General features: G+C 42.0%; 1 protein-coding gene across 4 annotated transcripts in view; it reads right to left on the bottom strand.

Annotated features, from left to right (window-relative positions):
• The window catches only part of LOC106917049 (tenascin-like), a 42773-nt gene extending 27303 nt beyond the window's left edge, over positions 1-15470 (bottom strand). Inside the window, exons 1-7 of one of the 4 annotated variants that reach the window (XM_014985709.2) lie at positions 14471-15470; positions 5082-5627; positions 3476-4789; positions 2851-3114; positions 2633-2748; positions 1733-1886; positions 203-472 (exon numbers count right to left, since the gene is read on the bottom strand). In XM_014985709.2, the coding sequence (XP_014841195.2) occupies positions 203-472; positions 1733-1886; positions 2633-2748; positions 2851-3114; positions 3476-4789; positions 5082-5544 (2581 nt within the window). In that variant the 5' untranslated portion in view covers positions 5545-5627; positions 14471-15470. The remainder of the gene's footprint in view (positions 1-202; positions 473-1732; positions 1887-2632; positions 2749-2850; positions 3115-3475; positions 4790-5081; positions 5628-14470) is intronic. The other 3 variants (XM_014985712.2, XM_014985715.2, XM_088010797.1) reach the window with 3 other exon arrangements.
• Between the last annotated feature and the right edge of the window lie 1512 nt (positions 15471-16982).

The raw sequence follows: 16982 nt of genomic DNA, 5'->3' as shown, positions 1-16982 counted from the left end.
TGTTTTTAGTCAATGTGTCCATGAAGACACTGATGTCCTCATGACAGCTAAAGGGTTAAATGTTATAAAAATTAAACACTAGTATTCCACCTGCTCTCTGTTGACCAGGACCAGAATACAGTACCTGGGATATGATTGCTATCAAGCATAAATTAAAATGTTGTGGGCATTTTATTTTTATTTTTTTTTACCAAACTCTCACCTGTGGTAAACGTGGTGGTGACGGGGTCACTGGTTGCCTCTCCGCGCCTTGAGATGATGGACACGGTGTACTCCGTGTCCGGCCTCAGGTTGTCGGTGTTGTACTGTTTGTCTGGTGGGGAAACGTCCACCGTGGTTTCGTCTGAGGGGTCGGAGCTGGGCATGTAAAACATGGTGACCCTGTCCACCGGAGCCACCGGCAGATACCAGCTGATCAGCGCCGAGGAGTCCGTGACATCCTTCACCTCCACTTGCCTGGGGCTGTCGATCTCTGTGGCAGGACGTCAGGAAGGAGAAACGAAAGTTTTGGCAATTTGAAATAGAAATAAAGTAAAACAAAAGCGAAAGAGAAAATATCTTAAAAATGTTTAATGATGTTCCAAGCAATAGCTATGTTTCCATCCAATTGTCATTTGAATTTTGAGCAAACTTTTAAAATGTCACAAAAAAAAAAAAAAAAAAGCGAGAAAATGTGAATTAGGCGTGTTTCAATCTACCAACCATTACTTTGTCAGATGTTGACATAAACTGTGGCTGTAACCTAATCAGCCATGCAAGGCAAATGTTCGATATGTCAGAACTTATTGGGCAAATAAGTTTCCATCTCCACCTTCAGCACATTAACACTTTGAAATCACGTCACACAGGCGCAAAACCTTTTTTGCAAATATGTGGAAGCCATTTCATATTTTGCCATTTCTGTCAAACTTTTCCAACGCAATACGTCAAAATGCACATCAACAAAAAAAAAAAACATTGATGAGGACCCTGTTACTCCTCCCAAAGTGACAATCAAGAAAAGTCAACGGAAATTAGACCTAACTTGACATCTGGCAGACGAAGGAAAACCTCTGATCCAAAACGGACATGCTGTTATAATGTCGTCCCCTTTCACTCCAGCCTCATGTTTACTACCTGCTAAATCTCCCGTGGTAACATGTAGAGGAGACCTCTGTCATTCATATTTTAGATCCACGTTTTAAAAAACCTCTGGGAGGTTGACGTTCTGAAAACTTTGAGCTCTCTTTTATCAGTCACTTTCTGGGATTTGCGTCAAGTTTCAAGCTACCCAAATAAATGACATCGGCTATGAAATGTGGGGTCCAGAAATCCAGGGGGCTCCCTCACCGCAGACCTTAAAAACCATAAATGGCTTTGCCAGACACACATCTGAAGATGTTTGGCCTGGCAGGATTACCATTGCGTAAGGGCCTTGGAAGGATTTTATAACATCTAGTATTGGGTATTGGAGCAATAAAAAAGTCACTTAACAGATGATAGCAGCTACAAAGAAGAAAAATTACAGGTACGATGTAGCCTTGTGAACTAATCAGAACCAACATAGATTTCCTGTTGTAATTCTTCTCATTATTATGGAATTTCACTCAGCAACATTAATTTACTTTTTGTCAGCCTTTAAAGACGCCTGGTAACTCAATACTTTTACTAAGTGCCAAGAGCTCTTTATAACACCAAAGTGCTTTCGCTGAATGATTAAACCTTTGCACTGATGAAGACCTTAGAAACCTACTGGTGGTGACAGTTTTGGATGTTTGGGGGCCTCTGGTGTTGTTCTTTACGATGCTGATGGAGACTTCATACTCCTGTCCCGGTCCGAGCCCAGACTGGAGGAAGTCTGTTTGGGAGGGTGGAAGGGTGCTCACGACTTTTCCGTTTTCTTCTTTCTGCAGAGAAAGGCAAAACAATGGAATAAAAGAAAAAAATATCCTCCAGAGAGAACAAACTAAATTTATGACTGCAGCAGTTACTGAATAGTTCATATCATCTGATGAATACAAAGTACTCATATCTTAAAGAGATGCTTGACGGGAAAACATCAAAAGAAATTGAAGACAAGCATGCATGGGGACAAAACACAAGCAGTTTTTGCACTTACACTAATATTTGCATTTGTGAATGGGAATCATGCTGTATTATCTTGTGTCGCAGTAACATAAGGCTGCAAACAGCCTGTTCTTTTTATGTGGATCTGCATCAGTTTTCATTAATCACTCAAAGTGAAAAGATGCTGATTTCTATAACTTGCATCTGAGCAGGCATCTAACAGCAAAGGAGCAGAAGAAACTTAAAGGTCAGTAAAAGGACAGCCTATTTAAAATGGAATACAAGCAAACAGAGGATAGAAAATCAAAAGCTCTGACTTATCAGCCGGCACAGTCATTTTCCTTCAAAGCATGTCTAGCTCAGATTCCTAGCAGCGGGTTTAGCTGACATCCAGATTTGCCCTCAGTGAGGGTTATTTTTTTATTTTTTAGTTTTTCATGTCAAAGCAAATTTAATGGTTAGCCCTGACATAAATCTTTTATGCTGAAGTTTTGAAAAAGCTGGCACAGCTTATCGCCTCTCACTTTTTCCATGACGGTTATTAAACAGGAAGGGGAGTCTTAAGGGAAGCGGCGGGCATACTAACCGTGTTGCGGAAATAAATCTCCCAGCTGTCAAAGGAAATGTCCAGCTGGTCCCAGACAACTTCCACAGAGGTTTCTCTCACTGACTTGAATCTTAAACCTTCTGGTTGTGGGAGATCTGCCAAAATGGAGGGAAAATAATTAGTCCTTTATTTTATTTTATTTTTTTTACCCCAGATGCAAGTTTTAAATAGTTAGCGCAGCAAAAATTGTGACGTACCTGTAACCACTCGTGCGCTGACAGGAATGCTCCTTTTGTTGCTCAGGACCGCGTAGACGCTGATCAGGTATTCAATGCCAGGTTCGAGCTCTTTAACGGTGGCAGCAGTTTTATCTCCAGGAACAGTGAACTCCATGAGTAGACCCCCGGGACTGGTGGGCACATATGTGATGAGGTACTCTGTGACCAGCATCTCGTTGTTCCAGGACAGGTCCACGGTCTCGGTGCTGACTTCCCCGACAGTCAGGGTCTTAGGAGGAGACACTGGAATAAAGCAAAAGAAAAAGGATGTTGTGGTTTTGTTTTCAGATGGTTTCTCATGCTCTGTGTATCGGCGAATATCCATTATGTGGCAGTAATGCAAACTCCAGACCTACAATCTGGACGTGGTGTGACAAAAAAGACAAACCAAGAGCCTATTTTACATTCACCAAGAACAGTTTAGTGGGTAGTGACTAAGAATAGAAGAAAATCACATCACCCTGAGTTTGATTTTATATTCTCTTCAAGTTGACACGTGGAAACTCTCAGAAAGTAAAACAGCAGAATCCTTCTGTGTGTGTGTGTGTGTGTGTGTGTGCGTGTGTGTGTGTGTGTGCGTGTGTTAACATTAGGAGCTTCTCACCTTCAGAGCAGTCCTCTCCGATGTACCCCTCATCGCAGAAGCACTGGCCATTCACGCAGCGGCCCTTATCCTGGCAGTTGTTGATGCAGCTCAGGTCTGCACAGCTCTCCCCTTCATATCCACTCTCACACAAACACCTCCCGTTGACACAGCGCCCCCTGTTGTTGCAATTGTCCGGACAAGCCAGCACAGAGCAGTCATCTCCCGTGTAGCCCTCCTGACAGAAGCACTTGCCGTCCAGACAGTGACCGCGTGCCAGGCAGTCGTTGGGACAAGCTTTCTTGCCACAGTCTTCCCCGCTAAACCCTTCATCGCAAATGCATTGCCCATCGACACAACGACCACGGTTTCTGCAGTTGTTCGGGCAACTCAGTTGACTGCAGTCGTCGCCGACGAAGCCTACGTGGCACACGCAGCGTCCTTTGATGCACTCCCCACGGCCGTAGCAGTTTGATGGGCAGATGCGTACGCTACAGTCTTCACCCGCAAAGCCTTCGTCACAGACACACTGGCCGTTGACACAGCGCCCCTTCAGCCGGCAGTTGTTCGGACAGGAAAGCTCGGCGCAGTCGTCTCCATCGAACCCAACATCACAAGAACACCGTCCGTTGATGCACTGACCTCTATTGTTGCAGTTATTCAGACACGCAAGCTGGCTGCAGTCCTCACCTTGATACTCTGAGTCACAGATGCAAAGTCCATTGAAGCACGTTCCTCTGCCATTGCAGTCATTCAGGCAGGTGAGCTGGGAGCAGTCTTCACCGCTGTACCCAGCAGTGCAAATACATTTGCCGTCAACACAAAACCCATTGCCGCGGCAATTGTTGGGGCAAGAGTGTTCTCCGCAGTCCTCCCCGCTGAAGCCCTCATCACAGTGGCAAGTGCCGTTCACACAGCGTCCGCGGTCGTAGCAGTCTTTGGGACAGATGAGTTCGGAGCAGTCAAAGCCAGTCCAAGGTTCGTCACACACGCAGTCTCCCTCCTCACAGCGACCGCGGCCCAGGCAGTTGTTCAAGCACCGGCTCTGAGAGCAGTCTTCGCCAAAGAAACCATCGGAACAGACACAAACGCCTCCCACGCAGTGGCCGTGGGCTCCGCACACCACATGGCAGGTCTCGAGGGCACAGTCTTCTCCGGCGAAGCCCTTATAGCACACACATTTTCCGTCCACACAGCGGCCACGGTCCTGGCATCTCCCAGGACACTCGGCCTCAGTGCAGTTGGGTCCCCTCCAGCCAGGATCGCATGTGCAACCACAGGTTTCAGAGCTGTAGTTTCCATGGCCATTGCAGTATGGTTTGGTTCCCAACTCACCTATACAGAAAAAAAGGACGAAGAAATTGATTTGCAGAGTGTCTCATCACATTGGCACAACATTTCACCACAAGGTTTATTAAAATGTAATTCATGAGATGTTGGGCCGTACTTTAGAGACAGAGTTACACTCCCACAATAAAACCTAAACCACTCCAAACAGATGAATCAAACAGATGTACTTTATACTGAGGGAGACTCAGGGGATTATGCGATATATCTGAAAAGCTTTTTTCATTGTGAAATTTCAACAAATACAGGAATCTATTTCTTTGCTGGGTGACACTCCTACCTGTGAGCTGCTCACTGCTGCATTGATCCCTCAAAGCTGAAACTTCTCCTTCAAGCATCTCCAGGCGGCTCAGGAGGTCCTTCAGGCCTGGAAAGTCATCGGTGCAACCGCAGGCCTGCCGAGGTATGTTAATGCGATGGGTGAACACAATCTGGTTTTCCCCATTAAGCGTATGTTCGGTGACATGATGGGCCGGAGGGACTGACGCTACGTCTTTGGGATGGACCTGTGTGTCCTCTGATGCCTCCAGGTCCACCGAGCACAGGGAACTTGCAGGAACGTTGATGTTATAAACATGGCTGAAAACCATTGGGTGGCCTACACTGGGAAGGGTGTCATTGTGTTCTGCGTGGGGAGAAAGAGTCTGTCGTCGATGGCGGAGGACTTTCTTGACAAGCCCAGCAGTCGATAAACTCATCAAAGTAAACAGAAGAAGGCAGCCCAGAAGACTTTGTGCGCCCATGATAGATGTCGGGCAAGATACAGGTGAAAAGATATCTGTTTGGACCTCTGACCTGAGGGGCAATCCTGGCTCCAGTGGACAGTCTGAAAAGACCAAAGGTAAAGTGCAATTGCGTAAATTTGTCAGTACAATGAAAGCATTACGACTGCACAGTAGAGACTAATAGAAACGATAGTCTGGTAAAAATCAGCCCCTTGTTCTGTGCTTTGGTTTGTACAGCTACGAAGCTAACCAGAATTTGCCTGCGCTTTAATCAACTATGCCCCACTGTGAACGGAAATGCATCAAGCTCTTCAAGGCGGCTGTTCATGTTAACTCAGGCAGACTACAATTCTAAATTAGCGCCTTTTTGTTATCTAGGGAATGACTATTCAGCATTTATTAATAAGTTGACTGACGTGACACCAGTATATAGCAGAATAGCATAGGTTGATCTAGCATTGATGAAAATTTGAATTCTGATTAGAGACACCAAAGCAATAGAAAAACTGGAATTGAAATATTTTCAAAAAAACAAAGGTCCCCCTCTTTCACCATTTTCAAAATTTACACTGAAGCAGCAAGTCGATTTCACCAACAAATGCTGGAGAAAATTATGTTCAGCTTGACAAACATATCTCTAAACAACATTTCTGAATCATCACCGGTTAATTTTCAGAAGTCAAAGCAAAAACGAAAATCAAAGAAGTTCAAATGGTATTACAATATGTATAGCAACTCAAAAGGCAGAGTAAAATTTTAATGAGGTTTAATTTTGCAACAAGTGACAGACAAATAAGTTAGGAAGGAAAAGATTTTCAGTCCACCTGCAAACAATATCTGCATGGTAGTTTGCTGAACATCCTTTGTCTTATACACTGCTCAAAAAAATAAAGGGAACATTTCACTTTAATTTTGTGTGTGGCTCCAAATCCAGGCCTCCATTGGTTAATAAATTTGATTTCCATTGATGATTTTTGTGTGATTTTGTTGTCAGCACATTCAACTTTGTACAGAACAAAGTATTCAATGAGAATATTTCATTCATTCAGATCTAGGATGTGTTATTTGAGTGTTCCCTTTATTTTTTGAGCAGTGTATTTTACTGCTTGGATCAGTAAACCAGCAGCAAATGCTTCCCATTTTGTAATACGGGTAAGCTAAGCAAAGACTATTATGTCTGCACATTTTGTGTGCATCCACAGGCTAAAGTGAACGATGTTTGGGGCTATCAATGTCAAAACAAACAACAGATACATAATAGAAAATACGTTTCGAGCATGCTGGAAAATGTTATGCATCCCTAAAAATGTCTCAAGACGAAAGAATCCACAGCTGTGCTGGCACGTCAGCGTCTTTTATGGATTTCACGCGTGAATGTAGAAATATCTCAGCTGTTTTGATTCAGCAGAACTTACAATTACAGCAGGGGAAAAATAGTAAAAAAAAAAAAAAATCCTAATTCACTCCATCCACTGATGCACCCACAAGTTTTTTGTTTCTTTTAACACCTGGACAACGACAACACCCTGATTCGGAGGAGTCAAGCAACAAGCTCCTGCCGCACCGTGGGAAAACCTTGTAATGAGTTTCTTCAGCATTTGAGTAATGACAGATGACTGAAAATGGATAGAGAAGCCTATTGTGATGAATGACCTCTTCCTCATGACTGGAAACAGCTTCCCTCAGGTTTTTTTTTAGGTTACATGACAACCGACGATGATGCTGTGTGAAACATTTTATCCTCAATCTGTCTGCGAATGACATTGAGACTGGTTCTTACAGTCTGCTGCTTTGTCTGGTAGACATGTTACTCCTTTACATCAAGCTGCATATTGGCAGAGCTTTAAGGATTGTGTCATGTCTTTTTTCTTATTAGTAGCATCTGTTCAGAAGAACTAAAAGAAAAACCCTTGTAGACAGAGGACCAGTACCTGCACTTTTATAAAAAATAAAATAAAAAAGGACCATGATGTGCACCTGGGTTGAGACTGACTCGTATGGGTACAATTCGGAACTTCAACAAAGAAAAACATCTTCAGACGATTTTACTGAACGTTTGTTGCATCTCCGTTGCCATGACAGTAAACTTGTATGTCTTGCCTCTTCTAAATTTGAAAAGACATTATTATACCACAGGGATACAAACAGTCCAAAAAGTTCCTCACGAATCAAAAAAAAAAAAATCTAAGTCTTTTCCACATCCTTTTTATGAGAAACCCAAAAAAGCCAAAACCATGCCATTCCTAAGGCTTTACAGTTCAGCAGGAAATGCGAATTTAGACCAAGTAAAAATCCACACAACAGTGAGTGAAACAATGAAATGAAAAAAAGAAAAGCCTCATAAATTTCAAATAAACCTGTGCAATCTCTGTACTGGGATGAGTTCAGGGGAAACTCATCCCAGTACCAGAGTTTCCCCTGAACCTTTAATCTGACAATCAAATATGAATATATTTCTTCCAAAATGTGAGGAAAATTGGTTGTGCTGAATTTTCCTGCAAGGACCGCCAAAAAATTTACTGTCGAGGAAAGACAATACAGCAGAGGGAGAAGAGTTTCAGGCTGTGGAGATCTTTGAATTTACCTCGTGTCTCATCACGTGGTGATGAGAAAAGAATGAAACCACTTTCTTTCCCATCGCACCGTGGTGCCTATAAAAACTCTCCTCAGTCTCATCTTTTTTTTTTTTTTACTGTACTCATCATTGGTGTCACCTCCCTGGCACCATTGCCAGCATTTCTGCTATTCTTTACATTTAACAACAGATATAAAAAATAAAAAAAAATTATTGGAGTTTCACAATTTCTCACACATCTGGTTGAATGGCCTGGGATGTGAGTGAAAGCTGTAAATCTAAAAACTTGGTTCTGAAGTATACATTTTTGGATCCCCCTCTAGAAAAAAACATTACCGCAACAAAGATAATTTGTGGTCCTCAAGGTACAGAACAGATCCCATAAAGTCCCCAGGAGGGCTCCCATTGCATGGGTTTGGATGCAGTTCACTCCTGATTTTGGACTTTGCTTGCATAACGCAAAAACATGTTTTATTAGCTCTTTTGGCCAAATATAAAATGAGGAAAGTATTCACGAATGTCTTACGTGCATCGCTGAATATTTACTGTGTGGCAGACATGATGGAAGTAAATTTTGGTCTGAAGAGCTTTCATACAAGTTGTAAAGTTATCCAAGTGGAAGGCAAAGTTATGTAATAGGAATGAGGTAATAAATAAAATCTAAACAAGCAAAATATTAACTTTGTAAGTCAGAAAACTCCATAAGGTGTTCTTACCTGACTTTCTAAAAAAACGTAGCTGTTTTTGTGATATAGATAAATTAGACAGACATTTAGAGTTAGCTAGATAGCTAGCTAGAGCGAAGCTAGATAGGCAAGAACAGAGCTAGCTACAATGAAGATAGCTAGATAGTTAGCTAGATAGACGATAGAGCGAAGCAAGCCAGCTAGTTAGCTAGCTATAAAACATTGTGGCTAAACAATAACCACAAGACATGTTGGAAGCTTGTATTTGCTAACCTGGCTTTTCATGTTGCTAGCTTCTTCTTCTCTAAATGCTCTTCTAGCTCATGTTGCAAGAGTCCTTTCTCTATGCTAACATATGACTGCTCCGGCAGACGAAGGTAGCACCATGAACGAGACTTGAGGAGGTTCATATAAGGAAGCAGTGTTTTTGCGGCGATGCCTTAACACATCTGCAGGTGTGACACCAATTAAGAAAACTATCTCAAGCTAACAAACACATTACAACAGAGGGGGGCTTTCGCTAATAAAAAAAAGTATTGACCTTTTGCACCTGGTCATGCTCTCTGGAACTCTGGTGTGAATTCAGGCAAAGCTTGGGATTTGATCTACGTGTCAGGAGGGAGCAGGTATGGCTCGGTTTCTTAGCTGGTTAATTCCAACTTTTATAAATGAGTCCCAACCAGGTCTGTTACTTCACAGACAGATTACCTTGAGTAGAACAAGTAGGAGCCTTGAATAAACTGGCAAAAACAACTGGAAAACTATTTAAGTTGCTATTTTCAGTACTCCTTTCCCTCACGTCTGACGTCCATCATGGCGCCTGGTGTGATTAAGTGACAGTTGCAAAGGGTCAGTAGAGTTAGTGCAAATTTCTCACTCATTATTCTACCATTAAAGCTGCAGTATGTAACTTTTACTAAAAATTTATGATTTTTACATCTTTGTTAAAACTGTCACTATGTTGTGTGACAGTTTAATATGAGACAGATAATCTGTGAAAAGATGGATCTCCTTCACCTCCTCCTAGTGCTACTATTGCACAATTATTGTGCTTCATTTACCACTTATGAAGTTCTTCCTGTCAGCAATCGGAGGTTTATTTCTCCCATGACTGTGACTCTGGCTCCTTGCTGAAGCTCCTGCAGGTCATGTAGCATACGCACCAGGCGGAAAGCCAAACTGACCACAACACATATGTAGAAATCATGTTTCCATCCATTTAACCTGTAGCAGTATTAGAACTGCATGACAGCGTAATCACGGCCTCTTCAGCTGCCTGGTTTTCACAACAGTTCTTCGTAGCTTACAGCCTTAACACATTTTAAAAACATCCTCCAAGTTTACAGTTTGTAGAAAACGAGAGACACAAAAAGAATAGATATTGCTATAATCCAAATTTAAGGGAATTGCTTGGTTGTTTTATGAAGCAACTGCCACTTTTCAGAGACACGCAGACACTGTGTTTATGTGACGTTTCTGGATAGTGTGTGCAAGCATCGGTTGTTGCAGTAAAACTCCCCAGAATGCATCATTCAGAGCAGAACGGGGTGAACTAAGGACATCTTTTTTAACACTCAGACATGGGAAGACAATTTTGGGAGAAAAACTGAAGCTCTAATATAACCTGAGCATTAAGCTATAATCCATTCACCGTAGCTTTAGTGCCTTTTCCCTCCATGTTGGCAGCATCAGGAAAACTTTCCCACGTGGAAAAAATAAATAAATATTGGGAATTTTGGCTGTGGACTGACGACATCTGTTTTGCAAAGTCAAGGAGAGAAAAAAAAAAAGAAACTCCATGAAGGTGCTTGTCATGTATCCAGACAGAGAAAAGAAGGTTAATCTCAAATTACAAACCGCAGGGGCGCTTCGGTCACGTCTGCACAATCGGTTCCTATGAGTGACGCAGCGCTGACACACACACACCCCGCGGCGCGCTCCCGGCCCAACACACTCCTCGTTGGAAACACTGAGTGTCGGGGACCCGGTGGTCAGCAGAAAACAAGTACTGCGCTTGGTTTTCTGTGGGTTTGTTTGTGCACATTTGTTTAGTTTCCATGCATTCGGAAATCCACATCCTTTTAACATCTGGCACAGCTGGAAACGATCTCGTGCTGCTTAACAGGAGCAGTCGCTGCGGCCGATGTAACGATAGAAAACAATGCAGCAGCTGATTACCTGATAAGTTTCAACCGGGCACGCCTGGATGACAAACATCCTCAGAGGAGGCGAGAAGTTTTTAGCCGTTTTTGGAAAACTGTCTACAAAATTAATGACTAACGCTGTTTGAATTGTAGTCAGTACTTTGCGAAACGATTCATTCCTTTTGAGTGTTTTTCATGCTTTTGCAACATCACAACCACATTCTTCATTGGATTTTACGCGATAAATCAGCATAAAGCGTGTGTAATCTTTCCCACAATCTATTGCTCCTGGTGCTAACTAGAAACAACCAATCAGAGCCAGGAGGCGGGTCTTAGTGCTGTCAATCACCTTTGTATAACCCTACTTAACCCCATTGTTCTCTGACAGCTAGCCTGCCGTGAATGCTAAGGCTAGTTAGCATGGCCACTGATGATGCCAGATAAACAGTTCCTGTAAACCTGTAAGTAGTGTCTCCACCATTAGCACATTTGGCAGCACCTAGACAAGCCTGATTGACAGCACTGAGACCCTTCCCTTGGCTCTGATTGGTTGTTTTTGGTCAGGAGTGTTGCATTTTTTTAGACAGCAGTATCAGCTGTGGGAGGAGATGGAGGACCTCAAATATTTTCATAGTTATAAAAAAAATTATTATATTATTATATTATATTATTATAACTTACAGGTTACAGACAGTTTTAACAAATATGTTTTAAAAAAACCTCTTTTTTTGTATGAGTTATAGCCTGCACGTTTAAATCCTTCTTGGTTTGTGTCTACCACACATCTAAAAGTTGCCTTATCCTTTTCGCAAACGACTTTAATCTCTGGTCAGTTTGGCTGAAAATCATATACAAAAAAAGCCATTTTTAATTCACCCGCAATTTCTGAAACAAATTTCAGCCTGGATTTTTTTCCAGATCACTCAAACGAGTGACTTGGCTTTGACTTAAAGCATCTGATTATACCTCTGACTGCATATTTATGGCCATTTTGCCATGGGAAGGTGAACCTCTGCCCCAGCGCCAGCTCTTTTTTCCAGTCTCAAACAGGTTTTCATCCAGGATCGCCCTGTATTTGTCGTGCTGTGTGGGACTTTGATGCGTGTAATGAGCCACACATGGTTTATTTTTCTGTTCAAACTTTCCGAGTGTTTAATTAGGTTCAGTGTTTTGGTTTTCCTGTGCTTTGATATTTTTCTGTTTCCTTGCACTCAATTTCGTTCAGTCTGGTCACGTTCCTCCCTCGGTTTCCTCAGCCCCTCATCACCAGCAGTTTCTCCGTTTATTGTACTCACATTGGTTCCCATGTTGATAATTACCACCCCACCTGATAATATGATCATTCATCATTGTTCCTGCGATTCCGGTTGTTTTCCCTTCATGTTTTTACTGTCAAGTATTTTCCTTATCAGGCGTCATTTTCGCCATTCACCTGCCTACATCAGAATTTGAGCTTGCTCAGCTCCGTACAATTAGCTTTCCCTGAGTAAAAATAATCCACAGAGCATAATGCAGCCACTACCGTGTTTCACAGTGCGGCTGGTGTGTTAATAGTTGGGTGAGGATTTATTCTTCTTGCAGACAAAAGTTTGCCTCTGGGATAAACGTGTAGCAATAAGCAATAAATCAATTAATCACATGATGCATTAAAAAGGACTTAGATCATTTGTATTCTGATATTTTATATTTTTAATTCCAGACTTCATAATCCATTTCCTTTATGGTTTTGGTAGTGTGTGCTTTTTCTTTAGCATTTTTGATCTCTTTGTTTATTTTTTTATTATCATTTTATTAGATATTTAAAATATCTTTCAGTTTCCGCGTTATTTATGATCTTTTTAATTGAAATTAGACCACAAACTTGCAGTATTATGCCATTATCAATATATTCTGGGCCAGACTTTACATATGGGCTAACAGAGGCAGTAGCCTAGGGCGCAAAGCCTTGGGGCGCCCCAAAGATCTGGAATGTTTTTGTAATGTTGTTGTATCTAATACAAAACTCTTATATGAAGTTTGTCTTTTTAATGTTACATTTCTACAAATTAATGCAATACAAAAATATATGGAAATTCTGAACGTACAGCACATCTGACATGGGACTTTCTAAACCTGCTGATGTATAGACCTACTTATTAATGTTTTTTTTTATGAGTGAATAGTTTATTTATTTATTTTTTTAATTTATTTTGGCACCAAAGCCAGCTCTGTCCCCAGAGCCCTCATCCTTCTAATCATGGCCCTGACCCTATGGATTGAAAATCATTTCAAGATAACGATTTATCATTTATCGCAATAATTACTGGTATAATTTATTGTCCAGTAAAATTTGCCATCATGACCCTGGGACAAAAATAATGTGTACAATCAGTTTCTCCCTGATCCGTCTTAATGAACCTGTTTGATGACTGTTGTTCTCAAACCAACCCTCACAGAGCTGTCTATTAGCAAATTGCACTTGATTTTATTAAGTGTGTCAGAGTAAAGGGGGCTCAACTCAATTGAATTGGAAATACTCCTGACATTTCTTTGTAAAAATCATAGAGAACCATGCAAGCTTTTTTTCCCACTTCAAAATTATTTGGTGTCAATTTGAAGCGGAAAATAATTTTCTTGGACTAAAATGTGATTCCACTAAATATCAGAAGAAACGCTTCTAGAGCTGAAGGTCATACGCTGAAACAGAGACTGGTATTACATAACACAACGCTCTGTTGAAAGTGCCTCTAAAAAGAAACAGATACACTTTAAAAAAAAAAAAAAACTCCTTCACCTTTTTGCAGCCTGTTGCAGTCACTCCTAACCAGAAGCTGAGGAATAATCTAAACACCTTCAACAGGAAAAACATGGAGGTGTGTGAAGGTGAGTTACGATCTGCCCTCCTGATGCCCCCCGGGTGTCTGGAATGTGTTTAGGAGCTGAAACCCAGCTGTCCATCTGGGGAGCTGGAGGTTTGGAGGGGTTGGGGGGATGTGAGCTCACATCTTAGGGATCCAGGCTCACACCAAAAAGCCCCTCTGGCTTCTCTGTGGGAAACAGAAATCTACGCTAATGGACAGGACTTAAAAGAAGAAACGATTACGATTCTCATCAGTTGAGCGTGAACTGGAACCTGTGACTCAAACTTTCCACCAAAAAAATAATAAAAAATCTCAAATCAATCACATTTGGACTTCAATTCAGCTCAACTAAAATGGACTTGATTGGAGAAGGTGTTTTTTTTCCCCCTCTCTGATTGCTGCCCACTTTTTATTTCATTTCATTTCAGCTTCGTGGTGGGGAAAAAAAACTGGATTTGGTGAATAATGAAGCTGCAAAATCTCAGCAGATGGGGGGATTTCATGACTTCCCCCCACGCGGCACACACTGATTTTATTTGATCTTTCCAGGAACTGAAGTCAAACTTGACAACTTGTGCACCCAGTAGGGGCAAAAGCTGGAAAATAAGAGATCACTTCTGCACATCTGCAACATCCGAAACAATAGGAAGCTCTTTTGTTTTTTTTTTGCTCTTATGTATTATGAATGTCTCTTCTTACCTGTGTTTGGTGTGATCAGATCAGATCAGATTTTCTGCATTCAACACGTGGAGCTCCTCCAGATTCCTTCCTATTCAGCTCGGCTTTCTTGAGGGGAAAGGAGGATAACAAGAAGAAGAAGAAGAAAGGAGGATGCTTCGCTCCGTCTTCCGTCGCTGCTCCGAGCAAGGTGGCAGACAGCTCTGTCAATCCTCCCTCAGCCAGAGCTCCTTATCTTCCCTCAGCGCTCACAGCTCAGGCTGGGGCTCAGCTCCGATTCTGACAGGGAGAGTGAGTCAAAGAGAAAAAAAAGGAAAAGAAAAGAAAAGCAGAGAGAGAGGGAGGGAAAGAGAGGGAGAATTGGTGTGGGAGGAAATGTCTTTTAAAGCCTGAGGAGTGTTTAGGTCAGACACGAATTGCTTTTTAAACTCCAGCCCCTTAAATAGCCGTCATTCTCCCTCCCTTCTTGCTGTTTTTTTTTTTTTTTTTTGCCACCCTGTCCTTCCCTCTCCGTCTCCCTCCGCTGCAGCTAATGGATGCAGAGCTGGCCTGCTGCCTCTAAATGAGATGCCACTGTTACCGGGAGTCATGACAGGAAAAGAGTGGACCTTGTGGCTGTGTAGGAAAATTAGAGGCGGAGTGTGGGGGGGGAGAAAGGAGAGCAAAATGAGAGAGGAAAGTCGAGGAAAGGCTGCAGACAGCATGGCAGACGTCTACCTTCAGGCGATTTTACTTTATTATAATGATGTGGGATTGTCTGACTTGATGATTAAAGCAGGGAAGTGTTTGTAAAGTTTACTGAAACCGTTGTTGTCTGCAGTGGATAAGAAGCTCAAATCTGCAGGGTTTTAATGATGTAAGAGAACCAAAATGACCTTTTATTACGTTTAATTAAAGCTCAAAAACAAGGCGAAATCTCTTCATCTATATCTCTAAAAGATTTTTGTTTTTCGAGTTCCTGAGCATACCGTGGTACGACAGCGAGTTAGAGCCACTGAACATAGAAGAAAGAGTTAGTTTACGCCAAACCACCCCCCCCAAAATTTGAATTTTTTAAGGGTATCTCAGAGATTTTCCAAGAAAGAAATTTGACATTTCTGAGTTTGATAAGTCAAAAATTTGTTCAGAAATTTTCGAGATTATTCTTGACTTTTCAAACTAAGAAATGTCCATGTTTTTTTTCTAAAAAATTACTGCAATTCTCAAATTTTCTGAGACGTCTGGCAGAAAAGTACTTCTTTTTGCCATGCCATGTACCTGCCACTCTGAATCCCCACGTTGTTCTCAGCAACACTGTGGATCACTAACTGTGTTTCCATTCACCACATAATTGCACGATTTGACATTTTGAAAATAAATTTGCTCAGCAATTTCGAAAAAGCCTCTCGGTTGGTGCAAGGTGTTGGTGTTTTGTGGGACTAGACAAATTGGTTTATTTCACAAAAGAGCAAATGAAAAACTTTTTTACATCTTGGGAGTCACGTGATCAACATCCAGATGCTTTCACTGGCGCAAACCATGAAGAAGAAGACAACAGGAAGTGATTGGAGTCTCATGGCTGGTGTGTTGTTTTTTGTAAGGTTTTATTGGCTCTAGTGGCCTTTATTTGATAGTTAGGTGACAGGAAAGTGGGTAATGAGAGAAGGGGAAGACATGCGTCAAAGGTCGCCAGGCTGGGAATCAAACCTGGGACATCCATGTCGAGGACTGAGGCCTCCTCCATATGTGGGCTGTGCTTAACCCCTGCGCCACCACAGCACAACTCCTGGTGTGTTTTTTAATGACTTATTGTGTGAACTCACTTATTCACGTGGGAGTTTAATTGCTTTTATTATTTCAGGGAGACACCGTAATTGTGTAATGTAGTTTTTTTTTTTTTTCAGCAGGACCTCGACAGAGATTTGCGCACATTTGTAAAGGAAACGCAGCTACGTCCAGTTCCTGAGAACCGTTCCTTTCTCTGGACATGAGACGGCCGTCACACACAGACGCCGTTTAGAAGAAATACCAGCAGAGACACTGGCGTCCCTGCAACAACTCAAAAAGTACAACAACCTGTCACAGGAAATGCTGGTCATGTTCTACATGGCCATTACTCAGTATGCCCTGTGTTCATCTGTGACTGTGTGGTTTGGCTCATCCATGAAACAGGAAAGGCCGGACGGCAACGAGCAGTCATGTCTGGAAAGAGGGAGTTTATCTGTCCTCCGTCCAGGACTTGAACAAATCTGGAATCAGGAAAAAGGGGAACCAACGTCTCTGCAGACCCCACACATGCTGGACACCAACCGTTTACCTTCAGGTTGGCGATACACAAAACCCAGCTGCTTTCTGACAAACAAACCGATACCATACATGAAAGTTTTGAACCAAAATCACCAAGTTAAAGGAAAGTTGAAAGAACTAAAATCAAGCACATAAAGCAGTGCTATTATTTTCTTGCCCTTTTTTTCTTTTTTGTAGAACAGGGATAATATTCATCGTAGATCCAAAACTTCAAAAGGATTTTACACATATGCCGTAGTAAAAGAAA

This window comes from Poecilia mexicana, unplaced genomic scaffold (genome assembly GCF_051168715.1).
Source record: "Poecilia mexicana isolate PSO_F unplaced genomic scaffold, ASM5116871v1 scaffold_12, whole genome shotgun sequence".
Lineage (NCBI taxonomy): Eukaryota > Metazoa > Chordata > Actinopteri > Cyprinodontiformes > Poeciliidae > Poecilia > Poecilia mexicana.
The sequence above is the reverse complement of the archived record's forward strand: the minus strand, read 5'-3'. Positions and strand labels throughout refer to the sequence as shown.